This window comes from Nycticebus coucang, chromosome 8, assembly GCF_027406575.1.
Source record: "Nycticebus coucang isolate mNycCou1 chromosome 8, mNycCou1.pri, whole genome shotgun sequence".
Taxonomy (NCBI): Eukaryota; Metazoa; Chordata; class Mammalia; order Primates; family Lorisidae; genus Nycticebus; species Nycticebus coucang.
The window spans coordinates 98,662,947-98,690,945 of record NC_069787.1 but is presented as its reverse complement, the minus strand read 5'-3'; the positions used below and the strand labels follow the sequence as shown (position 1 = coordinate 98,690,945).

The following is a 27,999-nucleotide window of genomic DNA, read 5'->3' as shown; positions in this document are numbered from 1 at the left end:
AGCTGGAGGAGTTGTCTGTTACTATTACTGTGTGGGCAAGACAGTGCAGCCTGACCCCCGAGAGCCGGGCAGCCCCAGCTGCCCCGCAGAGGCGCAGGGGCAGGGAGCTTCGGCGCGTGGACAGCCTCCGGCGCTGGCTCCGGCATGCTGGCCGGGGGCGGGGCGGGGCGCGCGCCCGCTGGGCGCCCTGGGGTGATCCAGAGCCCCGCCCCTCTTGCCCCGCCCCTCCCCCAAGGGCGGGTCCCGTAGAGTCTTAACGCGCCCCCGCGCGGCGCCCAACCTCGGCCGCCGCCAGTCGCTGCTGGAGCTCCTGCCGCCGCCTGTAAGTGTCTTGGTCCGCGTCCTCGTCCTCACCCGGCCGCGCCATGGAGGGCTACCACAAGCCTGATCAGCAGAAGTTACAGGCCCTGAAGGACACGGCCAACCGCCTGCGCATCAGCTCCATCCAGGCCACCACGGCTGCGGGCTCGGGGTGAGTGCGGTGCCGGGCGAAGGCAGCGGGGCTCAAGCAACGTGGGAGCCATTTACAGAGACCGCAGTGGCAGCGGGCCCGTCGGCTCCGGGTCGTGCTGCATGGTGCCATCACGAGGGAGGTGGCCGAAGGCGCGGTCATGTGGCGGAGACGTGCGCTCTGCAGGGCCCCAGAGGCGCCTACCGCCGCGCGGCGCACCCTCCGCTCGGCTTCCCGGGGCCGGGCCGCGTGGGCCTCCGGCCGGCTCAGCAGCCCCTTGGACTCCCACTTCCCGGTGGCTCGGGGGAGGGGGCTCGTGAACGCAAAGCCTCTCTCCGGCCATGCCGGAAAAGCCACCATTATTGCTCTTCCTGAGAACATGGCCCTTTGCAGTGCGCTCTGCACGTTCGGCCCTCTTCAACCTCTCCACAACCTGGTGTGGGCGCCAGCGGTAACGCTCCGCCTTCCAGGTGGGGAAACTGAGGCTCTGAGTTTCCGAAGTCAGTTACCCAGGGTTACAGAGACAGGTGGAATTTGGTCCCAACCCCCTCCCCCATCTTGCAGGAGACTTGGGGCTCGGCCTTCTCCCCACTTTAAATTATGCTCCACGCACCCCCATCCACACTTCTGCAACCCTTGGATTTGGTCCAGGTTTGGAGCAGGGGAATGCTCAGAGGCCAGAGGCAGTGGCGGTGGGGGAGGGGGAAAAAGGTGGCTTGTGGATGCGGAACCCTTGCACCCAGTGTAAGAGGGGGAGGGGTCTAAGACCTGACCTGAGGGGAAGGAGACTTGGAAGGCTAAGTGAACAGAGGACCGAGTTCCAGGGCCGCGGCAGTAGAGAATGAAGTCCTGGGGCAAGGCCGGCCACCACTACCCTCTGGCCTGGGTGGAAGAAAATTATTGTTGATCCCAAGGCGCCTCATCTGAAGGTGGCAAGTAGCAGGGACAGTTATAATTAGTAAGGGCCACCTTGCATGCTTCTGGAGGTGTCCAGTAGGGTAATTGGGAGGGTCAGCCAGTGAATTGCTCCAGAGCCAGTTTCCCATCTGTACACTGGGGACAGTAACGGTGCCTACCACAGTAGGTGGTTTCAAAGATTCCATCCAGGGCTCCATTTGGAGGCTGGTATGAGGTCACAGTACCAGTAATGTGCTGGTTCATGAAAAGATATTGAGAGCTGGGTGGAGCTGGTTCATGAAAAGATATTGAGAGCTGGGTGGAGGGTGATTTACAAAAACCCTACCAAAGTTGTGTGTTTAGAACAAAGACAAGGTCTCGGCTTCTGACCAATTTCATACAGGATATATTATATTATATATATTATTGACAAGTAATTCTTTTTTGCCCTTCAGGATGGATATGCGTTCGTGCTTTGTACCTGTAAGACACCCTGTTCTTGGAAGGGATTAGACCTCTCTCACAAGCCATTTCCCTTTCACCCACGCCCTTGCCCACTTTGGACCTGTTATCTCTGCTGGGTTTGCATCAGTCTTACCCTTTGAGTGGGGTATCCCCTGTCCAGGACCTGGCTTACGTTGGTGCCCCCTCCCCCAGCCTGACATGTAATGGGTTTGCATCGTTTATGTTGCCCGTTTTAATATTGAGTCTACTTCCCTTGGCCACTTCAGGAGGCCCGAGGTCTAGCTGGAAAGACACAGCAATTTCCCCTCTGAGCATCTTAAGGGCTAGATAAGACTTGCAAATACTTACAAGGTCCCCGGGCAGCCAAGTAGATATTTATGTTGTGATACAGCAGCCTTATGAAACAGATTGTATTATATTCACACATTAGATAGATGGGAACACTGAAGCTAGTGTGTTACTTTACTTGCCCAAGCTGGTAATCAGAGGCTGTTCACTACTGTCCTATGGGGCTCACGTTATCTGGAATACTTCTTGGACAGGTGAGCAGCACCAGGCTGGAGAATGGAGGGATAAGTGCAGCCATGGCAGGTATTTGTTCAAAAGGCACTTGGAGAGAAATGAACTAACATTTATAGCTACAGGGAGCTCCAAAAAGGTGAAGTGTCAAGTGGGTTTCCTGGGTCTTCATTAGGTAAAATCTGATTTCCACCCAGAAAGATACTATATATGACAAAGATACAATAAGTAGCCACTGAAGAGTTACACTGTGTTTATAAATGTAACAGAAATGTTATAATGTTAACGAATCGGGGTGGGGTGGGTGGGGTGGTGGGGGGTGGTGGTGGGACTCACTGGACTCAAAGGAAAAAGGATGTATGTGATACAGTGCGAGCCTCCAAAAGATGCAAAGAAGAAATACTTAGAGAAGACTTATTTTTCAGAATGAAGTAACATTGCTACGCAACCCGTGTCACAAGAGAAATTTTGAAAGATGTGAACCAAGACTGTGTATACAAAAAAAAAAAAAAATCAAGACTTGAGACATCTGGTTTCCCTGATGTTTCTTTTAAGGCCCACTATTCTCTCACTGCAGTGGGCAAGTTCTATCAAGTGAAGGCTCAGTCCTGAGGCATTGGCCTGGTTGGAGCTGTAGTCACAGCTGAAGCTGACATTCTGTCACAGATGGTCCCCTTTCCTGGGGGAGCTCATAGTCCTGCTGGTAAAGGAAGACTTTGGTCCGATCTCTGTTGGCCACCTGCTGGGATAGGACTCAGGGTTCTATCAGAGAGGGCCCAGACTCTTGGTTTTAAGATTGAGTGAAGTCCTGATTTCTGTGCGCAGTGATCCTCATCAGGCCCTGGGAAGTCAGGAGGCTTGGCCTTTGTCAGGGGAGCTAGGCCTAGAGGTGGAGGGACAGAGCCTTCACAGAGGGCTCTTTGTTGAGGCAGCACCCACACTGGCCAGAGCTTCTCTAGGGTCATCTCCTTACACATGCTGAGGCAACTGCGGCAAGGGTCTAGTTCATCTAAACTTGAAAAATGAAACCCCAATGACCTTGGCAGAAGTGGCCTGGATGCTGAGGATGGTGGTAAAGATTTCTCAGTTCTCACTTGGTAGGGCTAGTAAACTGTGTCATTATCCAAACAATTCTAAGTGTCATCTGAGGACATTATCACATGCTTGATTCAAAGGGAGGGTGGTTTGTGCTTTCAGTAAGTCCACCAGGGCCTCTGATCTTCAGCTTTGGGGAAGGCCATATCTGGCCAGACCTGGCTGGCAGACTCAAGGAGATGTGGCTCTGCCCCTGTCAGAAAGGGCCTTCCCATCCCAGGGCCTCAATTTCCCCACCTAGGTGTTTCAAACAGAATCTTTTAGGAATGGGCCTAGAGAGAGAGCAAGCAGGCTCTAGGGTCCCACCACCTGTGGCTGTTGGTTTTACATCCTGGTGCTCTATGTGGTTTTAAAGTAGCTGGGATCCCTTCCCTGCTACCCATCTCTGGCATTCGGGGATGATTTGGCTGAGTGCTTAGGGGGTCTCTTCAGTTCCCTGGGCCTGCTTCTCCTTTTGGACATCCTTGGGGACCTGTGGCTCCTGCCCCAGCCGGGCCCTTACTGAAGCAAGAGTGAAGCCTGAGATTGCCCCAGCAGCAGCAGCATTTCCAACATTATGAAAACACCCTGCTGTCCTGGAGTAACTTAGTTCTTTGCTAGAATGACCTCTGAACTCAGCAGGGCTGATGGTCAGTGTTTCTAAAACTGGGAATGAAGTACAGCCCCCTGGTTAGGATCTGACTGAGACAATCTTGTGGCTTCCTATGAACTCCAACTGAACTCTGACCCCTGTCTCAGCTTTGACCCCTCAACTTAGCCTATATAGTAAGGCCTGTTGTCACTATATCCTGGTACCATAAAATCAGAAACTTCCCTGCTGCTGCAGATCATGGATATCTGCTCTGAATGCCTTGATGCTCCCTGAGGTCAAGGACCTGCACAGAGCTGGGTCCTTAGGCAGATACTGTGCTTGTCCTCAGTGGCCAGGCATGGTGGGGCAGGGTGGTGTTCAGAGTAGGGTGGATTTGGTGGGAGTTGGGGTGATTCTGCCAGCAGATGGGCCTTGCTCAGAAGTCATTTGCACTCTAAAGACTGCATAGCTAGAAGGGAAAGTGTGGGTGCCTGAGAACTTGATCTACTGGAAGTGCAGCACCTTTTTCCAACTTTCAGAAACAAACCTTTGATAGCTTTAAGGTATAATTTATATATAACATTTTAAGTATGCAATGTAGTGATGTTTAATGAATTTACAATGAGTTACACTGGATTTTAGTGAGTTCACCACATCCAATTTTAGGACATTTCATTACTTCTAAAAGATTTCTCCTGCCCATTTGCAGTCTTTTACCCCAGCCCCAGGCAACTATTAATCTACTTTCCTGTCTCTGTAAATTTAACTCTACCAGACATTTTATATAAATGGATTATACAGAATGAAGTCTTTGGGGCCTGGCTTCATTGTCTTATTGTTTTTTGTTTTTTTTTTTCTTTTTTTTTTATAGAGACAGAGTCTCACTTTATGGCCCTCGGTAGCGTGCCATGGCATCAACAGCTCACAGCAACCTCCAACTCCTGGGCTTAAGCGATTCTCTTGCCTCAGCCTCCCGAGTAGCTGGGACTACAGGTGCCCGCCACAATGCCCGGCTATTTTTTGGTTGCAGTTCAGCCGGGGCTGGGTTTGAACCCGCTGCCCTCGGTATATGGGGCCGGCGCCTTACCGACTGAGCCACAGGTGCCGCCCTTCATTTTTCTTAATGTTTAGAGGGTTATCTATGTTGTAGCATGAATCATTCCTTTTTATGGCTGAATATTCCATAGAATTTTTTTACCCATTCACCAGTTTTTCTTAGCATTTTGTCCTAGCCCTGTTGCTGGTAAGCTGTGTGACCTTGGGCAAGTCACTTCCCTTCTTTGGACCTTAGTGGTCCCATCAAAATGAGAAGGAGATAAGACTTAAACTAACATGTAGAGAACAATTGCTGATTTCCATGCACTGAGCCTCTGTTTACACATATACTACTTTATTCGGTCAGGTTTTGTTTTTATCTCTATTTTATAGTGAGGAAATTGAGGCTCGGAGGTCACAGCCCCAAGATAATAAAGTCAGGATACATTATTCGTTTGTGCATTCACTGTGTAGGCCTGAAACAACCACAGTGAAAGGGCTCAAAGCCTCTGTCTTCGTGGAGCTTGTACTACAGTATAGTGAGGCAATAAGCACATAGTATCAGGTGGTGGCGGGTGTGAGTGAGGGGAAGAAAAGCTATTTTACTTGGTGGTCTGGAGGGCTTCTCAGAGGTGACATGGCAAAGATCGGAAGAAACAACCTGAGGTCTGGAGTCAGGTTCTTTCTAGGCTGGAGCTGACTTGGATAGCTCAGGGAACAGGAAGAACAAAATCTGCTTCTGGTGGTCCCTTCCATCCTAGGATTCTCTCCTGAGATTTTTTTTTTTTCTTTTTTTGAGATAGTTTCACTCTCGCCCCAGGAAAGAGTACAATGGCATGATCATAGCTCACTGCAACCTCAACCCTTGGGCTCAAGCTGTCCTCCTGTCTCAGCCTCCCAAGGTGAGGTGCCCACCATCATGCCTGGATAATTTTTTCTATTTTTAGTGGTGACTGTTGTCTCGTCCTTTTTCAGGCTTATCTCAAGAGTGCTACGCCTCCCAGAGTGCTAGGGTTCTAGGCATGAGCCACCACATCTGGCCCCTAGAGTGTGTGTGTGTGTGTTTTTAAAGAAATATATGCAGAAAGAAAATAAATAATACACATATACCTATGTCAAAAATAATGAATCTAGGCCAGATGCAGTGGCTCATGCCTATAATCCCAGCACTTGGGAGGCCTTGGCTGGTTTTCTAGACCTAGGCCTAGAAAAGTTAGCTGAGCCGGATGCAGTGGCTCATGCCTATAATCCTAGCACTCTGGGAGGCTGAGGAGGGTGGATTGCCTAAGCTCATGAGTTTGAGACCAGCCTGAGCAAGAATGAGACCCCCTTCTCTAAAAATAGCAGGACATTGTGGTAGGTGTTTGTAATCCCAGCCACTTGGGAGGCTGAGGCAAGAGGATCACTTGAACCCAAGAGTTTGAGGTTGCTGTGAGCTAAGATGCCACGGCATTCTACCAAGGGTGACCAAGTGAGACTCTGTCTCAAAAAATAATAATAATAATAATAAGCCTGTTTTATAAAGCTAATCCCAAGCTTAAGAACATTAAGGCATTGTGATACTTCAAAACTCCTATGTGTTTCTCCTCCTCATCTTCCTTTCCCCCAAAACAACTATATTCTGATTTCTTTGGTAGTCCATTGTTCTCCTTATAATGTATACAAGTAACATTTGTATGTATTCGTAAACAATATGACTTTGTGCAGATCCTTCTGCACTGTACTTTATTTCATTTTTTTTTTTTTTTTGAGACAGAGCCTCAAGGTGTCGCCCTGGGTAGAGTGCTGGGGCATCACAGCTCACAGCAACCTCCAACTCCTGGGCTCAAGCAAGTCTCCTACCTCTGCCTCCCAAGTAGCTGGGACTACAGGTGCCTGCCACAATGCCTGGCTAGTTTTTGGTTGCAGCCATCATTGTTTGGCGGGATTTGAACCCACCAGCTCAGGTGTATGTAGCTGGCGCCTTAGCCGCTTGAGCCACAGGTGCCAAGCCTTATTTATTTGGACAGGGAGGTAAGGTGCCAGGCTAGAGTGCGATGGCATCAGCCTACCTCACAGCAACCTCAAACTCCTAGGTCTAAGTGATCCTTCTGCTTCAGCCTCCAAAGTGGTTGGGACTACAGGCACTTACCACACCATTCAGCTAATTTTTTTCTTTTTTGAGACAGTCTCACTTTCTTGCCCTTGGTAGGGGGCTGTGGCATCACAGCTCACAACAACCTTAAAAACTCTTGGGCTCAAGCAATTCTCTTGCCTCCCATGTAGCTGGGCTACAGGCGCCTGCTACAATGCCCAGTTATTTTTAGAGATGGGGTCTCTCTGGCACAGGCTGGTCTTGAACTCGTAAGCTCAGTCAATCCACCCTACTCAGCCTCCCAGAGTGCTAGGATTGCAAGCATGACCCACTGCACCCAGCTCAGCTAACTTTCCTACAGATGGGGCCTCACTCTGGCTCAGGCTGGCCTCGGAATTCCTCAGCTCAAGTGATCCACCCACCTCAGCCTCCCAGAGTACTAGGATTACAGATATAAGTCACCACACCCAGCTGCCACTGTGCTTTTTTTCATGTTTTAAATTTGTGAGATAATATTGATGTTGGACCTATGAGGAATAGCTTACTCATTCTCACCACTCTATAGTAGTATCCCATTGTATAAATATATTCCTATTAGTCTATTGAGAGTCACCTGGGTGGCTTCCAGGTCTTGCCTTTGCAAGCATTGCAGGCACACCTCTGTTTCTTACAGTTTGCATAGAACATGTGTGTGCATTTTGCTGTACAGAAGTTGTTGGGTGTTAGGAAATGTGCATCCTCACCTGCTGATCTGGTTTATTTTGAATGGTTGAAGGGTTACTCAGGTTTTCTATTTCTTCTCAAGTTAGTGTTGATAAATTCTTCTTGCTTGCTGTTTTCCTGTTTTCAAATTTATTTGCATTGGGTCATTCAGAGTATTTTATCATCTGTACTTAAGACTTGACTTTTTTTTTCTTTATTTGAGACAGAGTCTCACCTTGTCGCTCTTGGGTTTAGGCAATTCTCTTGCCTCAGCCTCCCGAGTAGCTGGGACTACAGTTGCCTGCCACAACGCCGGCTATTTTTTGTTGCAGTTTGGCCGGGTCAGATTCAAACCCACCACCCTCAGTATATGGGGCTGGCGCCCTACTCACTGAGCCACAGGTGCCATCCAAGACTCAACTTTTATTTCTGATATTTTCCTTCTCTTTCTCTTGATCCTGCCTTGCCCAGAAGTTAGCTAAAATTTTCTTTTTTTTTTTTTAAAGAACTAGCTCTTTGCTTTGATTCATGTTGTATACGTGGTATTTGCTTCCTATTTCTTAAATTTTTTTTCTTAACCATCTTCTCCCCTACCGCCTTTTCTGGACTATGCCTTGATTGCAGCCATTCTTTCTCTACTGCCTTTAAATTCACTATATATTTTTTAAAAAATTTAAAGTGGTATCTTAGCTATTGATTTTCAACTTTTGTGGTTTTTTTTTTTTTTTACTTTCTTCAAGTACTTATTCCTTCTCTGTAACAGATTCTTTCTGTTATTTCTTTTGTACTTATTAAGCATTGTCTTAGTGAGGCTGTTGTAAGTGTGCTTGGCCTCCCTGGTTTGTTTGTTCACGGAGAAGCCTCGTGACTCCTTAGATGAATTGTGCCCATCCTATGGATGGTGGGAGAGGGGCCATTTTGTGAATGGAAGCTGATGTCTTTTGTCTTGCAAGAGCCCAGCCAGAAGTGAGGGAGCTTCTCTGGGCTTTTCCTGTACAGAAACCTGTGAGCAGGTAAAGTGCCAAAGGGACGGCCAGGACGGCCAGGGGACATCTGGAAGGACTGTGTTTGTGGGAGTGTGGAGGTGGATGTTGAGAAACTTCATCTGGGCCTAGCTCTAAGCTCTCTAGACCATATTTTAGATTGAACTAATTGGGATTGTAAGTGGACTGTTTAGGCCCAGGTAGGGTTTTTGGACAAGTCTCCTTATAGCCCCCACCTGCCTCAGTCAGTTATGATGGTAGTGTGGCAAGTACCCAGCAGCCCACCCCCATTTCTCCCAGTTTTCATCCATAGATGTGTCATACACACCACAGGATGGGGCTTCCATCTAAAGTTGACCTGCCCAGGCAAGTGGGAATTGCAGGAAAAGCTCAGGCTGGAGGCCACAGATTCGTGCTTTTGGCCCCAAAGACCCTGTAGTAGGTTTATCTTAAAAAGTAACTGTCTGCTGGCTTGGCACCTATGGCTCAAGCGGCTAAGGAGCCAGCCACATCCACCTGAGCTGGTGGGTTTGAATACAGCCTGGGCCTGCCAAACACCAATGAGGGCTGTAACCAAAAAATAACCGGGCGTTGTGGTGGGCACCTATATTCCCAGCTACTTGGGAGGCGGAGGCAAGAGAATCGCTTGAGCCCAGGAGTTGGAGGTTGCTGTGAGCTGTGATGCCACAGCACTCTACTCAGGGCGACAGCTTGAGGCTCTGTCTCAAAAAAAATAAATAAAAAGTGACAGTCTGCTGTGCTCAGTGCTTTACAGTTTTCAGGTCCTCACCTCTGCCCTCACGTACTTCCTACCTCTTGCCTGCCTATGGCCAGGGATAGGGCTGGGGGTCATGGTCCCAGTCTGTAGGAGAAGAGTTGGAAACACTGAGGTTTGGTAAGCTGTTCCCCGTGGAAGCTAGTGGTGACCTAGGGACTTTGCCTGCATTGTCTCACTAAGTCCTCCAGATGTTCCTACACAAAGTGGAGAAGCTGAGGCCCAGGGAGATGAAGAGCTTGCTCCAGTCAGGCAGACTGGCTGCATCCCCACCCTGGACATTGTACAGAGGGAGAGCTCTGAGCCCTGGAGAGTGTGGGAGGACACCTGGCTCCTAAGGACCCCTTAGTTTGTGTTTACTTGGTAGATGTGAAGACAGTGCCAGCAGCTGGCTGACGCAAGCTTTCAAGGGAATAAGCTGCTGCAAGCTCACCCCCAGGAGCCTAGCAAGGAAGGCTTAACATCCACTGTTGTTTCTGCTTTTCAACTGGTGGTGGTGTTCTCCCTCCACATCCATTCAGTCTGAGCCTGGGCTTGCCTCCAGTATATGGCAGAAGGTGCTTGTGCCACACCATTTCACCCTGGGGTCTCAGGGTGGGCAGGGCAGGTGGAGCCTCTGCCTTCTTCCTTTCTGCTCAGGACACTTTGGCTCAGTATCCACCCACACTCTTCTCCCACCAAGGCTTCCTCATAAAGAGCTGTGACTTTGAAACTGGGTTCCTCAGGAACGGGGCTGTCCCTAGAGGTGGAAAGGGTAAGCAGTCAGCCTGACTGATGTTGATTAGGGTATCTTCCATTTGAAGCTGGCACCGGAGTGAGGGATTAGGGCCCCTGCCAGGCAGGAAAGGGTTTCTCGTTCACATGTCTTCAACTCCCTCTTTCAGGTGTAGTGTCTTTTCCCCCTGACCAGGAGTTCATAGAAATGGTTAAGTATAAGATGATTGTGTGCGGGAATGTGGGTACTAAACATAAGCATGGACAGTTCTCTGGATTTCTCTACTAATGTGGCTGCAAGGAGAGTGACTTACCCGTAACCCAGTCGGGGCTCCAGGTGGACGGGAGGAGGGAGGCTGGCGTGAACTTTAGATGTTGCATGTGCCCTCGGCTTTGGCATAGGGCATGTTTTAGTGTGAAGGACCTCAAAGAGCAGTGTGAGAGGGCTAAGCTGAGCTGCATGTGGGGAAGGCTGGGAGGTACATGCCCTGCGGCTCATCTTAACAAAACTGTGAACCAGTGGGTGTCCGGGCTGACCAGGACTTGCAGCATCCCCAGCAGGAAGCCTAGCCTCTAGCCTGATTCTTGGGCAGGGGCTGGATTCATCAAGTGGTCTCTAGAGACCTGACAAGTCTCATTTTGAAGGTGTAATCCTTGCATTCTCTGTTAATTCCTTTGCTCAGCAGCCATTCAGTGATTAAAATTAGAGGCTAGGCTCAGCGCCTGTAGCTCAAGCAGCTAAGGCACCAGCCACATACAACAGAGCGTGCAGGTTTGAATCCAGCCCGGGCCTGCCAAACAACAATGACAACTACAACTAAAAAAAAAAGCCGGGCTTTGTGGCGGACGCCTGTAGTCCCAGCTACCGGGGAAGCTGAGGCAAGAGAATCACTTAAGCCCAGGAGTGAGAGGTTGCTGTGAGCTGTGATGCCACAGCACTCTACCCAGGGTGACAGCTTGAGACTCTGTCTCAAAAAAAAAAGGTAAAAAAATAAATAAAATAAAATTAGAGGCTAATAAAGGGGGCATCCTTGACCCTCTCACCACAGGGCTGGGAGGGCAGGTTCTTGCTTTCGTTGGCCCCACCTCAGCCCTTGTCCATAGGCAGAAGGAGTTTTTATTTTCCCATGATTGTAGCCATTATAGAAGATGAGACTATATTTTGCTTTTAAAATTCTGTACAAAAGTTGCTACCCCAGCCCTCAAAATGCCCAGTCATAAAGCTGCCAAGTAGCCCAGTGATACGTTAATTTTTTTCTTTTTATTGAGCACCCTCAGTAGAGTGCTGTGGCATCATAGCTCACAGCAACCTCAAACTCAAGTGATTATCTTGCCCCAGCCTCCTAGCCCAGTGATAAAGCCCTGTTTTTCAGGCTACCAAATTTATATGTCAAGGCCTTTGAGGAATTTGTGGTGACTATGAGCCTTAGTCCCTTATCCCTGCCTCATGATTTCAGAGGACCAGTACCCCTGGGACTGGGAGGGCAGGGTGCCCCTCTCAGGTGTGCAGAGTCCTGGGATATGGCTCATTGGTCAGTCTTAGGGGTGCCATTGTTCCATGGTTGCTGAGTCTTTAGACTTCTGCTAGGAGCCATGAGGTATGAGGTGGGAAGCTGCCCCCAGCCATGGATGGGTAGACCTTGGGCTGAGTATTCTATGCTTGGTCTCTCCTGGACCCTCCTTCCCTCTTAGTCTAGTCCAGCCCTGGGATTGTTTAGTTGCCATGATTCTGAGGGTTTGGGCTGGTGTCCTTTGGAAGGTGTGACAGCCCCTGGTACCCACTAGCTGGCCCATTTCCCAAGCAGCTAGCAGTGACCTCCTGAGCCCCTGTGTACCCTCCTGGGAAGAGGAGCACATGGCTCTCTGCAAGCCAGGCTGTGTGACTACCTGGGTCCAGGCCACAATTCATGTGTGCCTCTTCTCTCCTGGGCCACAGCCACCCCACGTCCTGCTGCAGCGCCGCAGAGATCATGGCTGTCCTCTTCTTCCACACCATGCGCTATAAGTCCCAGGACCCCCGGAACCCTCACAATGACCGCTTCGTGCTCTCTAAGGTAAGCGCCCAGCTGCCCACAGCCATTCACCCTCTGCCTGGGGCTGGTGTCCTGTGGGTCTTGGAATGGTGCATGGTCTTGTAGGAGTCTTATCTCCAATCTAAGCCTAGCTATGGCCCATCCTTCCCAGGTGCCTCCTCCACCTGCCCATACGAGCCCTTCCCTCTGTCCTTCTCTGGGCTGATCCAGCTAGTTAAGGAATACAGGACTGAATTAATGGGTCCCTTTTCTATGGGGTAGTAACAAGGCCTTAACCCACAGGAATGGAGTAGGGAACAATGGAAACGACCTGTCAGATGCTGACAGGCAGGACTAGGATCTAGGACTGGGTTGTGGTGGTGTGGCTTTCTGCCCATGTCCTCGGTGTTGTCCCAGCAATCCTGAGGCCATGGTGTGCTCCCGTCAGAAGTCGGGCTGCACCACTGTGGGGTTCTGGGTGGGATGCCCTGTCCCAGCCCAGCCGGGTGAGAATCACAGCCAGAGTCCTAAACTCCAACTGTACCCAGGCCTGCCTGCCTCTGAGGCCTCTAGTCTCTTGGGGCAGGCTTTAGAGTTTAGAAGTCTGTCCAAGTCCAGTGATTAGTGTGGCCGGCTGCCTGCTGGGGTTTTGGCTTCATCCAGCCTCACAGCTGTGTCCACCTGCACCTGTTTTAGTGCCTGCCCAGCCTTGGCTGTGGGAACTTTGGGCTGAAAACCAAGAAGCTGGAGAGGGATGAAAGAGAGCAGTAGCCTTCGTTTGCTTCCTCCTCTGAAATGGATACCCTGACTGGCTGGCTCAGCCAGGCCCCAGGGTTCAGTATGCAGTGGGAATAGCCCCAAATAACACACACACACCCCAATCTGACCGGCCCCTTGCCGCCCATCTCCTGGCAGGGCCACGCAGCTCCCATCCTGTACGCAGTCTGGGCTGAAGCGGGCTTCCTACCCGAGGCAGAGCTGCTGAACCTAAGGAAGATCAGCTCCGACTTGGATGGGCATCCTGTCCCGGTAAGCAAGCCTCCACTTCCTGTTCCCCAGGCATGTGGGAGAGGAAGCAGGGGGTGCACACTGGGAAGATGAAGGTATTGAAAGGCAGAGGAGGGTGTTGGGGTAAGGAAGGAAATGAAGTGGTGTTTTGGGGTACCTTGGATTCTCCCCAGGGCCTTTTGAATACCCAGCAAGGGTTCTCTGGTTTGGCCTTGGGGAGGGCCTCTCCCTAAGCTTCTCTTCCCCAGTGAGCTCCCTGAGCTAAATCCAGCTGAGGAACAGAGTTCACTGTGGAGTATCAGAGTAGCAGCAGGATGCTGGTGACACCCCAGGGAAGAGATCTGATTTGTGCCTTGTGCTGTCATCTGGCACTATGCAAATGTTTGGATTTCATGGGTTACCACAAAAGTTGTCACCATGGTCTGGGTACCCACTAGGGCCAAACATTTTATGTCAATTTTGTCATGAATTTTTCCTCTCAGCCACTTTATGAGGTGGGTGGTGTGGAAGCTAAAGATCAGAGGGGTTCACTTCCTAGCCTGAGGCTACACAGCTCTCTCAAGGGCAGGGCTGGGATATGAGCACACCTGTAATTACTTGAATGGAGTCACATCCTAGTGGAGGGCTCCCTGGGTTAGGACCTTCTGGGTGGGAGTATGGCTGCTCTGACTCTCCTGGTGAGAGCAGGATCCTTTCCTGTCCCCTGTGATTAACTGTGGCCCTCTGTTATGACAGAAACAAGCTTTCACAGACGTGGCTACTGGCTCCCTGGGCCAGGGACTCGGGGCCGCTTGTGGGATGGCCTATACAGGCAAATACTTCGACAAAGCCAGGTAACACCCCTATCTCTTACCCCACCCTCAGCAGTTTGGGGAGTGGTCCTCCGTGGCTCAGCCTTACTCCACCCAGATACCTCAACCCCAGAGTTCTTGGAAGGACACCCACCCGCATCTGACTAGTCACCAGCAGCCCAGGCCTGGGCAATTTGCCTTCCTTCATCTTGGGAAAGGAAGGTTGAATGTCATGGAGGGTTCAGGGGTGCCTGTGAGCCTCCTGCTCTCAGCAAGGAAGAAGTGAATTTGAGAGATTGAACCTGTAGAGGGTGAGGTCCCCCTGAGGTTAGAAGTGCAGGGCCTTCCCTAGGACTGGCTCTCCCAGAAGCCTCACAACCCCTCCCAGATCCCCGCAGGCCAGTGTCACCTGACAGAACGGCGGTGCTTTCAGTCCTGGCCTGAGCTTTGGGGCAGGCTCAGCTACACCCAGAAGTGATTCACTGTTAGGAGAGGGAATCACAAAGAATGGGATGTATTCTTAAGAACATTTTATTTGGCATAGAGCCAGAGATGTGAGTTAATTATTCCCTACAGTTGCTTGAAATAATTCCCTATGAAGGGTCATTTCCTGACCCCAACATAATAGAACAAGTCAGCGTAGGGAGGAGTTGAGCTGGGTTCCCAGGGGCCAAGGTGGCTTAGGGCCAGGGTTGGCTGAAACCGAGGCCCTCAGACTATATACCTGTGGGAGAGGGGCCAGGGCATCAAGGGATTATCAGGATTGGCCAGGCCCAGAGGTAGCATCCTGATAGAACAGATACGGCTCTTTAGTTAGTTTCTCCCTGCCATCCCATCTGCTTGAAAAATACCAAATGGGTATGAAAAAGGAATGTTTCCCTTATTCTTAACACCCCCCAATCCCAATTTAAATCCTCCATGTTATGGGGAGAAAAAACTCCCATAAAAATGTATAATTCTAGTGTTCCTATAACTTTATATTCTGCTTCTTAAAAAAAACTAAACATTGTGTCAGGAGTATTTTCTCATGATGTTAACTGAGAGCTGCTTTTAATGATTGAGTAATGTTCTTTTTTATGGATATGCTATAATCCGTTTTGCCAGTCTTCTATTGTTGGACACATGAGGTGGGTTTCTGACAATTCTGTGACAAACATTGACCTTCTGTTAGAGTCCCCTCTGCATGTTAGTTTATGACTATGGACACTTGTAGCCTCCACCCCTGAATCTAACAGCTCAGGCAATGCAGAGTATCAGGGTAACCCCCAGCTTCTGTGGGTCCCCTTTCCTGTTCACAACCCTGTCCTCTTTCCCACCATCTCCCATAGGACCTGAGACTGTTGGCCCCATAGGGCCATAGTGCCAGCCTTGTCCCTGACCTTGAAGCCCAAAAGCTATGTGATGGCTCCACTCTTAGCCCCAGCCTGATTTCCACAGGAGCGGGTGTGGGCCTGAGATGGCAGCCAGTCTGCTTCTCTGGAACCCCTTCCTGGGGTTCCCTCTCGGCCTCTCCAGCTCAGCCCTACCAGGGTAGCTTCTTCCAGGAGCTGCTCTGCCAGACTAGAGCCCCTCCAGGATCTCTGGGCCCCTTTGTACCCTGTAGCAGAGAGAGTAGACAAATCTGGGGACAGGACCCAGTTTCAGAAAAGTCTGGGGCCCGAGGCCTTGTCCTTCTGGCCATAGAACTGGTGGCCTGGCCTGGTAAAGGCCATGGGGGGACTCAGGGATCCCTCCCCAGCCCAGTGGCCTGCAGATGTGCTGAGTCATGCTGGTGTCTTGGGTTGTCTGTCCTGTGTTCTTCTCCCTGCTCCCTTGTCTTGGCCCTGTAGCTGGGTCCACAGCTTTTTTTCTGCAGCAGCAGGGAGGTGGCTGTGGTCTCCCCTGAGCCCACCCAAGCACCAGCCTTGTTCTCTAGGGCCACATAGCTGGATAGTGGGCAGGGTAAAGGAGTTCCCTCGGTCCTGCGGTCCCTCAGCCTGTGTGTGCCTCCACAGCAGGAGTAGGCTGTCTGGGCTATGGGCAGACTGCGCTTGTGTCCTGCCCAGCTTCTTCCTCTATTCTGGACTAGTCTCCCTGCCTCCAGTCTCACCCCTTCACTCGCTCTCCTATGGGCTAGGAAAGGTTGTTTGCTGGTAATTCTCCTGAGTTCAGGGCTCTTTTTACCCTTTTTCGCTGCCTTTGCTGAGGGGAGGAGAAGGGCCCTGGGAGCTCCCCAGCCTTGGAGCCTTGGGGAGAGCCCTTCCTGTGACTCACCAGTCCTCAGGGGCCCTGGGTAGAGTTCACTCCTCCGTCTGAGGCCTCTTGCTCCAGCACACAGCCTGCCAGCCCAGCTCCTCCCCAGCTTTCCCTTCCCACCAGCCCACCCAACAAGTTCCTGAGCCACTACCTGGTTCATAGGAGCATCTGTCCCCTAGAGCAGGTAGCTCAGGCCTGTCCTGCACTGGTCCTCACTTTGCTCTTGCTCTTACAGCCCCATCCTTCTGGATCTTATTGGCCAGATCCCTGTTCTTAGACCTCTTGTTTCTTAACAGGCAGTACTCCTTTCTGGACCTCCCAGCAGCTTCCCTCCCTGCCATTTTCCTCATGGCCTGTGCATTTGGGTGGGCAGTGGGGACCTGATCTGCTTTTGCCCCCTTCCATGTAAATGTTGTCTATTCTGCACATCTGTGTGGCTGCTTCTTTACCTGGAAAGCAGACTCCTGGGGGTGGGGCTGACCAACCTCTGACCCACCCTCTATCTACAGCTACCGAGTCTACTGCATGCTGGGAGATGGGGAGTTGTCGGAGGGCTCCGTGTGGGAGGCCATGGCCTTCGCCAGCATCTATAAGCTGGACAACCTTGTCGCCATTCTTGACATCAACCGCCTGGGCCAGAGCGACCCAGCCCCCCTGCAGCACCAGCTGGATGTCTACCAGAAGCGCTGTGAGGCCTTTGGGTATGTGCGAGGGTTCGGCCTGAGCATGATCACAGCATGGAGAGTCGTCCTTGAGTGAACCTTTACAGGACCTTTGGAGGAGCTGAAGCTGGGCAGTCAAGCCCCATTTAAAGGTCTCCCTTCTTAGCATTTCTTTTTCTTTCTTTTTTTTTTTCCAGACAGCGTCTCACTTCGTCACCCTCAGTAGATTGCTGTGGCATCACAGCTCACAGCAACCTCCAAATCCTAGGCTTAGGTGATTCTCTTATCTGAGCCTCCCGCGTATCTGGGACTATAGGCGCCTGCCACAGCACCCGGCTATTTTTTTTTTTCTGTTGTTGCAGTTTGTCTGGGGCCAGGTTCGAACCCGCCACCCTCAGTATATGAGGCCAGCTCCCTACTCACTAAGCCATAGGCGCCGCCCCCCTTCTTAGCATTTCAACTAAAAATTCCAAACTTTGGGCATTTGGACTTCATGGCTCAGGCCACTACCTGGATTTGTAGGCTGAGGCCCAGTTTTAATTTGGGGAACACATGTGATGTTATCTTACTAGCCTCACTTTGTTCTTAAGGGAGGAGGGTGCACAGATGTGGACAGCACTCACCCAGTGACACTAAAGGACAAGTAGCTATGGAGAGGCTTGTATATTAGTTTGGAGGCCACTTCCCTTGCCCAGCCCCAGCCAGCCTGGGTGGAGGAACAGGCTCCTAGAGAAGTGAGGGTTTCCGGGCTTCTCCCTTGGGCCTTAAATAACTGTGAATTTAGGGTCAGATGTTACAAAGCAGGGAGATTGATCTGCATGGTGTCAGCCAGAGGGGCCCTCATCTCAATGTCTCCATCTCCAGCCCCAAACATGAGCCGCCCTGTAGTGAGGGCTCAGCACTGGTTGAGGAGGCTGTGGGGTGTGGCATTCTGGACAGGGCTGTGTAGGGTTTTGGGGCCTCAGGCCAGGTCTCCAAGGCCTGAGGCCCTTTGTAAATGAACCCACACCTGTGACTGCCCTAAACTGACAGGGACTTGGATATTGCCTTGTGTAGTCGCTCAGCAGACTGAGGTCTGTGTTTCCTAAAGACTGACCTTGTGAAGGGAGGAAATAGTCTCTCCAACAGATGAATGAGGAAACTGAGCCACAGGGTGCCTCAAGAGCCACCCCAAGGCCACATCAGTTTGGAGACCTTGAGTATAACCCTAACACTGCCCCTGAGACCTGTATCCATAATGTTGGGACCCTAAAGCCAGATTCCTAAGTCCCGGCTTTACCACTGACTTTCTTTGTGACTTTGGGCAATTTACTTCAGTGTCTCAGTTTACTTGTCTATGAAATGGGGTTGTGAGGTTTACATGGGTTAATACATGTAATGGGCTCTGCAAAGTGTCTGCATAGAGTAAGCACTCTGTACTTTTAGCTGCTAGTTTTATTACCAATTTTATGCCAAAAAGAGTCCCAAAAAGGATTGCTTAAAGAGAAAGGTTGCCCTGCCCCAACTCTTTCCTAATTTGTTTGACAGGCTGCTTTGTTTTATAAAAGTTACCAGTGTTCTTACATCCGTATCTATGGAGTGATCAAATGTGCTCCCCAAATAAAAATTAGGCCACAAAAATTCATCAAGAATCTAATAGCAGACAGATTCCAAACCTGGTACATTCTCCCCAAAGCAGCTTTCAATAGGAAATGAACAGATCAAGAATGAAAGAAACAATAAATGAACTAAGCTTTGAATTACTTAGGGAAGAGAAGGAAAATCTGTTCAAAGGCAAACAAAAGGAAGCAAAATAACGTGAAAAAGGAAAGAAAAAACCCACATTGGAAACTGGAGTATTTTAGGCTTTCTAGCCCCTCTAGCTCAGGTTGCAGCCACGGGGTTACCAAGCTAGACCTTTCCCTGGGAAGCTCCTCAGGCCACTCTGGTGCCTGGACATTCCCCTCACCCTGCCCCCTATCCCCAGCTGGCATGCAATCATCGTTGACGGACACAGCGTGGAGGAGCTATGCAAGGCCTTTGGCCAGGCCAAGCACCAGCCGACAGCAATCATTGCCAAGACCTTCAAGGGCCGAGGGATTACAGGTCTGTATGCATGAACCTCCCTCCCCATGTCCACCCCTGGGGCCTGGGGACTGATGTGGGAGTAGGGTTCTGCATAGCTCTGAGCCCCTTGGGTCTGGGGAAGCATCAGTCCTTGGGGTATACTGGGCTCCAGAGAAGGGGAACAGGAGATGCTATGCTCCCTGAGGTGACTCAGTGGTCCCTGTGGCTGAGTCAGGATTTGAACTTAGGTTGATCTGGCCTCTGCTGAGGGGTTGTATAGGCAGGAGAGGAAAGGAGGGCCTTGGGCACAGCCTGTGGATAAGATGTTTAATTGTTTTGTTTTGTTTTGAGATAGAGTCTCAGTCGCCCTGGCTAGAGTGCCATGGCATCGGCCTAGTGCCCAGCAGCTCCAAACTCCCGGGCTCAAGCAATCCTCCTGCCTCAGCCTTCTAACCCAAATACGTGAAGTACAGGCTCCCGCCACAAGCAGAGAAGGGGTTTTGCTCTTTCTCAAGCTGGTCTCTAACCCCTGAGCTCAAGCAATCCTCCTGCCTTCGCCTCCCAGAATGCTAGGATTATAAGGCCAGATGGCAGAGTGAGACAGCCTCCTGCACCCCTGCCCTGGCTGCCAATTTGCAGTGAGTCCTTGCCTGCCCAGAGCTAAAGGGCCAGCAGAGCCCTGGCAGAACCTGGAATGATCTGGGCTCTCCCCTGGCGGGTGAGTGAGGTACTCCTCAAGCAGTGGAATGGTGCACAGCAGAGGCCTATGTGGCTGAGAGCCTTGGAGGCTTTGGGAAGTGGCTCTTGCACCATGCCTGAGAGTGATGGAGGCATTAGTCACCCCTAGTACCCGGGTATGGGTTCCAGGCCCCTGGGTCTGGGATGACCCCAACCTATTTTATTTTATTTTTCTTATTTTTTATATTTTGGAGACAAAGTCTTACTCTTTTTCCTGGGCTAGAGTGCTATGGCATCATCACAGCAACCACAAACTCCTGGATTGCTTAAGGTCTCACCTCAACCTCCCCAGTGGCTGGGACTATAGGTGTGCATCACCACACCTGCCTAATGCCCATTATAAAGATGAGGAAATGGGAACAGAAAAAGTTCCAGAACAGAAAAAGTCTGTGGCATTATGGGGCCCTGGGTATGCTTCTTGGGCAAATGCCTCTGGCTATCCACCTGCCTTCCTGGGGGTCATGGCTCCCCCTTTCTGTGTGAACCTGGGAACATGAAGATACTCTGAAAGATGAGGGAGGTGCTGGGAGCCTACTGGGAGAGGGCAGACCTCCAGGAGAGCACTCTGGGATGGAGAGGTCATTGTCATGGTATCAGTGCTGCTGCCTGGCACAGACCCCGCAGTGTTAACTACCAGCAGACTCTGGAAACCTTGCATCTTCTAGGGGACTCCTGGTAGTCTGTGGGGCTGCGGAGTACTGCTTGGGAGGGTCGGTCTGTCCCTGGCTTTGCCCAGGCTACAATGACATCTGAGGTAACCTCAGAGAAGAGGGATATCAGCCTCACTGGTCCCCACACAGCAAGGTGCCATGGGTGGGCATGCCTGGATGCTTATGGACCCCACTCTGCTTCTCACAGACACATCAGGTGACCTTGGCAGCGCCTGTTGTGTTCCAGGCCTCAGCTTCCCCTTGTGAGGGCCAGTGTCCCTTTCAATTCAGTCGACAAATCTAGTCTATGATTTCTATAGCAGACCCTTCTCTGTGCAACCCCAGGAGGCTGCATCCCCAGAAACACATCTGCTCCACACTCTCCCTCACCTTCTCACACTGTTGTGACATCCTGGGGGACCAGGCAGTTTCACTGGGTGGCAGGCATGTGGGGCTCCTGCTCACTACGTACCTCCTTTCTGACCCTGTGGTACCTGGTGCTGGGCTCTGCCAGTATAATGATACTGCTCTGTTACTGGCCTTCTGGGAGCGTCCTTCTTACCCGTTCCTCTGCCCTCCTATGCTGTGCCTGCAGGGGTAGAAGATAAGGAGTCCTGGCATGGGAAACCCCTCCCCAAAAACATGGCTGATCAGACCATCCAGGAAATCTACAGCCAGATTCAGAGCAAAAAGAAGATCCTGGCAACGCCCCCTCAGGAGGATGCCCCCTCAGTGGACATCACCAATATCCGCATGCCCACCCCACCCAGCTATAAAGTGGGGGACAAGGTACAGAGTGGGGCCTTGCCTTTCTAGACTGGGGGTGAGGCAGCCATAGTTCTCTTGTTCACCAAGGCAGAGGCCAACGTGTCTCCTCCAGAGGGTTGGGAGAGGGAGGGGAGGGGAACCCTGAGATATTGCTCCTGTTTATTCCTCATGGAGATAGCCAGCTCTGAAATTATTTACCTGCAGAGGCTCAGAGAGGGCAGGGGACTTGCTACAGTCACACAGCATGCTACCTGCAGGATCAAGACCAAATCCCAAGACTCCTCTTGGCCTGAGCTCAGGCCCAGCAAAGGCTAAGAAAAGCTATCCCACTCCAGGGTGCTCTCCGGAGACACCCTGTCCATGTAGCCTGTTTCAGGCTCTGACTCCCAGACCTGTGTTCCCACACAAAATGGGGCAAGTTCAAAGACCTCTCTAATAGCAGGTACAGAAACTGGGGTTGTTAGAATGTCTCTTGGAGCTCATATGTCTCACAGTTTGGCTGCGGGCAACCTTATAAGAATTAAATGTTTCTGCACTCTTTTTATCCTTTTCTATGAGGCCTGAGCTATGGCCTCAGAGGCAGGCGGGGCTCTAGGCCACAGCCATGCCCATGCCCTCGGCAGGATTCCCAGCCTTCCTACTCTCTCCCCTACAGATAGCCACCCGCAAGGCCTATGGGCAGGCCCTGGCCAAGCTGGGACATGCTAGTGACCGCATTGTTGCCCTGGATGGTGACACCAAGAATTCCACTTTCTCAGAGATCTTTAAAAAGGAGCACCCAGACCGCTTCATTGAGTGCTACATTGCTGAGCAGAACATGGTAGGTGCTGGGGTGGGCTAACAGGCACAGGCCCAGCCACAACTGCAGGGCCAGTCCTAAGGGATGCCAGGGCAAAAGTAACGCCCTCACTCCTTTGAGCAGCTATATTGGCAGTGCCAGTTGTCTGCTGTGGGCCAGCCCAGGGAGACCACAAGATCAGCTAGGACCCAGCATTAACCCTTGACCTTGAGTAACCACAGTTAATGCCCAGGCCCAAATGTACTGGCAAAGTGTGCAAATGGGGAGGTAAGTGGGACTGCAGGTACACACAGGGGAGGACCTGCACGTAGGCCAGGCGTGGTGGTAAATGGGATCTCTTGGGGGAAGGGAGTAAAGGGCTTACAGAGAGAGGTTGGGCACAGCCAGGAGGCTGAACTATGATGGCTTTAGCAGCCAAGATCTACAGCCTCTGGGCTCCTGACGTGCACAGAGTTTTAGGGGAACAGACCTTTGTTGCAATCTGGGGTTGTGAAATAAAGAAATGCTTTTATCCTGTTTTTTAAAATAGCTCCTCCTTGTGACCTAGAAACTTCAGTCTAATATACTGGCCCCTGGGGACAGGGAGCTTTCTCCTGGAGGCCACTCACATCTCCATAGTTCATCCTCCAATTGAACCTAAGATTGTGTCTGTGGTTTGCAGAGAATGTGGACCACACTGGCAGGGCACAGGGGCTGGGGACAACCTAGGTGATGGGAAAGGAGGGCTCTTGTCAATAGCAGATTTCAGATCCTTAAGAGGCAGCTGGTTTGGAACCAGATTGTGCTTAGTGCTCATTTGAGTGAGTGCTTTGGGCCCGAAGCCTTAGAAGGCATGAGGTGACCTCTAGATCCAGGAGAGGAGTGGGGGACTGGTCTTTGCAGAGGCACTGGGGCTGCTGAGGAGGATGGGAAGGAGTGTTCAGAAGCCTGAGAGGGGCCAAACACGGGGGCTCACACCTGTAATCCAAGCACTCTGGGAGGCTAAGGCAGGTAGATTGCTTTAGCTCAGGAGTTAAGAGACCAGCCTAAGCAACAGTGAGACCCCATTTCTATAAAAATAGTCAGGTGCTGTGGCAAGCACCTGTAGTTCCAGCTACTTGGGAGGCTGAGGCAAGAGGATCCCTTGAGCCCAAGAGTTTGAGGTTGCTGTGAGCTATGATGCCACGGCACTCTACCCAGGGTGACAAAGTGAGAATCTGTCTAAAAAAAAAAAAAAAAAACAGAACCCAGGACGGTGGACAGTCTGTGCTCAAACTCTAGCCTTCTGAGAAGGGGTTTGCTGGTTGCTAGGAAAAAATGTTCCAAAGGAAAATAATTGTAAGAGAAATTTTGAAGCCAGGCTTAGTGGCTCACGCCTGTAATCCTGGCACTCTGGGAGACAAGGCGGGTGGATCACCTGAGCTCAGGATTTCAGGACCAGCCTGAGCAAGACTGAAACCCCATCTCTACTAAAGATAGAAAAACTTAGGCATTGTGGCGGGCACTTGTAGTCCCAGCTACTCTGGAGGCTGAGGCCAGAGGATCGCTGGAGCCCAAGAGTTTGAGGTTGCTGTGAGCTGTGATACCACAGCCCTCTACCCAGGCCAACAGTGAGATGCTGTCTCGAGAAAAGAAAAAAACAGAAATTTTGAAATGATTATTTCAAGTCAGAGGGATTTGTGATCAGAAACAGAGAGTCTGTGGGTGCACAGAAATCACTTGCATGGGAGAGGAGAATTATTAGACACTGGGATTACAGATACCCACCCCCACTCCCCCAATTCCTCAAGAGGTGGCCTTGAGACCATCATAGGCTCCCTGGCCACCCAATAGCTGCTACTCCTCTGCTGACCCTGCCTCCCCCCGCCAGGTGAGCATTGCTGTGGGCTGTGCCACACGCAGCAGGACGGTGCCCTTCTGCAGCACTTTTGCAGCCTTCTTCACACGGGCCTTTGACCAGATCCGCATGGCAGCCATCTCCGAGAGTAACGTTAACCTCTGTGGCTCCCACTGTGGCGTGTCCATTGGTGAGTTTCCATCTAAAACTCCCTTGACTCTTACAGTAGGAGATCTGGGAAGGGGTTGGGCCAGGATTCCAGTATATGGATGGGGGATTTTTGACTTCAGACTGTCCTTTCCCTCACCCAGGGGAAGACGGGCCCTCGCAGATGGCCCTGGAAGATCTGGCCATGTTTCGGGCAGTCCCCATGTCAACTGTCTTTTACCCAAGTGATGGAGTTGCGACGGAGAAGGCAGTGGAACTAGCTGCTAATACAAAGGTGGGGCCTATGGCTCTTCCCTAGAGCGACAGAAGAGGATGCCAGAAGTGTTTGTCGCTAATGCAGAGCGGTGTTTGCTGGCCTTGCCCCTGGTGTAGAAGTTAGACCAGGAAAAGTGTGAGGGACAGTGCTAATTGAGTGCCATACTCTTTCCCCACAAGAATCCTGGTAGTCTCAGCCAGTCTAGCAGTTGACACCTATCAATATTTATCCTTCCTAAGTTGGGTTCTTCAAGATAAGAAAAAAGTAAGCTGAGCCTCAGTGTCCAGATGAAGAGCTGCACGCCTTAGACCAGACTGCCTGCCAGTTCCTATTTCTCTGCACGGTGCACTCGTGAGGCCAGTCTACCTGATAGAAAATTGCTTTTGGTCTGGGCCTGCAGATCGCTGAGCAGCTCTCAGGGGAAGTGTTTAGGGAGGTGTGGGCTACAGAGGGGCCAGCAAGTCCCTTTTCCCTGCTGGAGGAGCTGAGATGCAGTGACTGAGACACCTGGTGGGTGTGGCAGTGTGGAAGGGAGAGCTTCCCCAGAAAGACACTGCTCTCTGAGGCTGGAAGTGCTGTACCCTCTATTTCTCAATTTATCTATTCTGGACCCAGGGTATCTGCTTCATCCGGACCAGCCGCCCGGAAAACGCCATCATCTATAACAATAATGAGGATTTCCAGGTTGGACAAGCCAAGGTCAGTATAGTTCATGGCCCAGAGAGACCCCACGGCGAGCCTGAACCCTCCCTGCAGCAACTTCCAGTAATTGGGGCCCACTTCCAGTAATTAGGGCCCACCCTGCTGCCAGGCCCTGAGCCTCACTGTCCCTGTGTCGCCCCCAGGTGGTCCTGAAGAGCAAGGATGACCAGGTGACTGTGATCGGGGCTGGAGTGACCCTGCATGAAGCCTTGGCTGCTGCTGAGCTGCTGAAGAAAGGTGAGGAGAAAGGGTCCTGAAATGTTACCAATTGAGCATCAACTGCATACTAGGTCTTGGGTTTGGGAAAGAATTTCATCTAATTAAATGATGATAATAGCCCTATAAGGGTTATCCCAAGGGTTAAATCATTGTGACTTGTTATTACTATTTTTTTTCCTTCTTTCTTTTTGTTGTTGTTGCAGTTTTTGAACCCACCACCTCTGGTATATGGGGCTGGTGCCCTACTCCTTGAGCCACAGGTGCCATCCAGTTATTACTGTTTTTTGAGACAGAGTCTCACTATCTCACCCTCAGCAGAGTGCTGTGGCGTCACAGCTCACTGCAACCTCAAACTCTTGGGCTTAAGCGATTCTCTTGCCTCAGCCTCCCAAGTAGCTTGGCCTACAGGCGCCTGCCACAGCACCTGGCTATTTTTTGGTTGTAGTTGTCATTGTTGTTTGGCAGGCCCAGGCTGGGTTCAAACCCTTCAGCTCTGGCATATGTGGCTGGCACCCTAGCCACTGAGCTACAGGCGCTGAGCCTGTTATTACTATTATTATTACTACCTCAGCGTTAGCCTCTTGTGCAATAGAATCACACAATAGGTGTCAGGTTTCAGCCATGCTGAGCTCCATGAAGGAGAGGGCAGGGATGACCTCCTTTGAGAACTGACCTCAGAGTGAGTAGGAACTGATAAGCAGAGAAAGGAGGGAAGAAAAATGCAGACTGGAGAGGGGATGGCGCAAGGGAGGGCCAGAGGAAGACGGGGCTGGAGAGGCCAGGGGAACCCCGCCCTGGGGTATGGGAGGTGGAGGTGGCAGGCTGTGAACAGGGCATGGCAGGTTTGTGTTTGTCCTTTGAGAAGGTCATTCTGCCGGGTCCTCACCCAGCCTTCTGACACCCTCCTGCCTGCTTCTCCAGCTACCCCATCAGCCCTTGCTTTATCTCACATCAGACACCTGGAGTCATTCTTCTGGCTCCCTCTTTATCTTCAAAAATGTTGTGGGAGGATGAGGGAAGGGTGCTCAGGGCCCACACATTCCACTCAGTATTCTTGGACAGTCCACAGGCCACATAGCTGGCCAAGGCAATTGGTAAGTATGTGCTCAACAGTGGGAACAAGGGGACAGCTGGTTCTGCCTGGGACACCCCCACCAGGCCCTCACCTGGAGGGCCCATCAAAGGCCACAGTGCCCAGCCATCCCCCTCAGCCTGTATTTGTATCTCCTGTATCTCATCCCCTCACAGACAAGATCAACATCCGTGTGCTGGACCCCTTCACCATCAAGCCCCTGGACAGAAAACTCATTCTTGACAGTGCCCGTGCCACCAAGGGCAGAATTCTCACAGTGGAGGACCACTATCACGAGGGTAATGGGGACCTGTGGCGAGGGGGTGGGGGCAGGGGCCAGTGAGCCTGGGGGCGGGACATAACTCCTTTATCTGAGTCCCAGGGTTGGGGGTAGCCCAGAAGACCCAGAGCAGAGCTGTCCCTTGGAGCAGCTGGGACTGGGTCTTTTAGTAAGACTGAGGTGTGGCCTGGGGACCAGCCACCCCCCAGCTGCTGACAGGGCTCTGTGCAGGGATTCTAACTTGTTGCTAAGAGTAGAAAAGGTGGATCTTGCCCCTGAAGTAATTTAAGACTAAAGCTAATGGGCAGCGCCTGTGGCTCAGCGAGTAGGGCGCTGGCGCCGGCCCCGGGCAAACTGCAACAAAAAAATAGCCGGGTGTTGTGGTGGGCACTTGTAGTCCCAGCTACTCTGGAGGCTGAGGCAAGAGAATCGCTTAAGCCCAGGAGTTTGAGGTTGCTGTGAGTTGTGATGCCACGGCACGCTACCGAGGGTGACAAAGTGAGACTCTGTCTCTTAAAAAAAAACAAAACAAAAAACCTACTTTTGGGCAACGCCTGTGGCTCAAAGGAGTAGGGCACTGGCCCCATATGCCGGAGGTGGTGGGTTCAAGCCCAGCCCCGGCCAAAGAAAAAAAGACTAAAGCTATTGTGCAGAATCAAACTCAGAAAACCATGCCAAACTTGTCTTTATGAGTCCTTCACAAAGCAGTCTCCACAAGTAACAGCACCCTCTCCTCCTTTGAGGTGCCAGGGGCAGAGATGGGCTTAGACTTTGGGGTCAGATGTAGATGTTAGTCTATGAAGGGTGGCTGCGCGGAAGATGATGTTAAAAAAAACACATGTAGAGGCCACATTTGGGCTTATAACACTAATCAGCACTGTGACAGATTAGTGATACCTGCTCTGCCTACGGAAGTAGGACGGCTGGTGTACACGTAACCTTTGCCTTCCTTGGCTAAGAGAATCAACTCAGACTGGCAGAGAGCTGGGCTCACCCACCACTCATCCCAAGGCCTCACCTTCTGACTCATCTCCTTTCCTTTGCCCAGGTGGCATTGGGGAGGCAGTATCCACCGCGGTAGTGGGTGAGCCTGGCATCACTGTCACCCGCCTGGCTGTCACCCAAGTACCAAGAAGCGGGAAGCCAGCTGAGCTGCTGAAGATGTTTGGTATTGACAAGGACGCCATTGTACAAGCTGTGAGGGGCCTTGTCGCCAAGGCCTAGAAAGAGTATGACACGTAGGGAGGGTCTACACATTCCTAAGAAATTCTGATAACGGTGCTCAAAGATGTACTGAGAGGAGTGGCAAATATATGTTTTGAGAAAAATGAATTGGCCCTGAAGTGTTTTTTTGTTCTATGGTGTGGATGAAACCCGTGCTAGTTCTGGGGAAGGAGGCCGGGTAGCGGTAGGGAGGCTGACACTCTGGGCTGTGGGTCAGGACGTCGGTGTCCTGAGGCACCTTGCAATCCCCTCTCCTGGGCCTAGCTGCCTGC

The 27,999-nt window shown here is 51.3% G+C and overlaps 1 protein-coding gene across 1 annotated transcript; it reads left to right on the top strand.

The window, feature by feature from the left end:
• The first annotated feature begins 247 nt into the window (after positions 1 to 247).
• On the top strand, positions 248 to 27,835 carry TKT (transketolase). The gene is made up of 14 exons (XM_053599885.1): positions 248 to 472; positions 12,218 to 12,335; positions 13,209 to 13,322; positions 14,037 to 14,134; positions 16,837 to 17,028; positions 18,956 to 19,074; positions 21,019 to 21,212; positions 21,847 to 22,011; positions 23,840 to 23,996; positions 24,118 to 24,248; positions 24,846 to 24,929; positions 25,076 to 25,169; positions 26,400 to 26,522; positions 27,552 to 27,835. Exons 1-14 carry the CDS (start codon positions 366 to 368, stop codon positions 27,725 to 27,727), a joined length of 1,872 nt encoding a protein of 623 aa, XP_053455860.1. The 5' UTR covers positions 248 to 365; the 3' UTR covers positions 27,728 to 27,835.
• Positions 27,836 to 27,999: the final 164 nt, after the last annotated feature.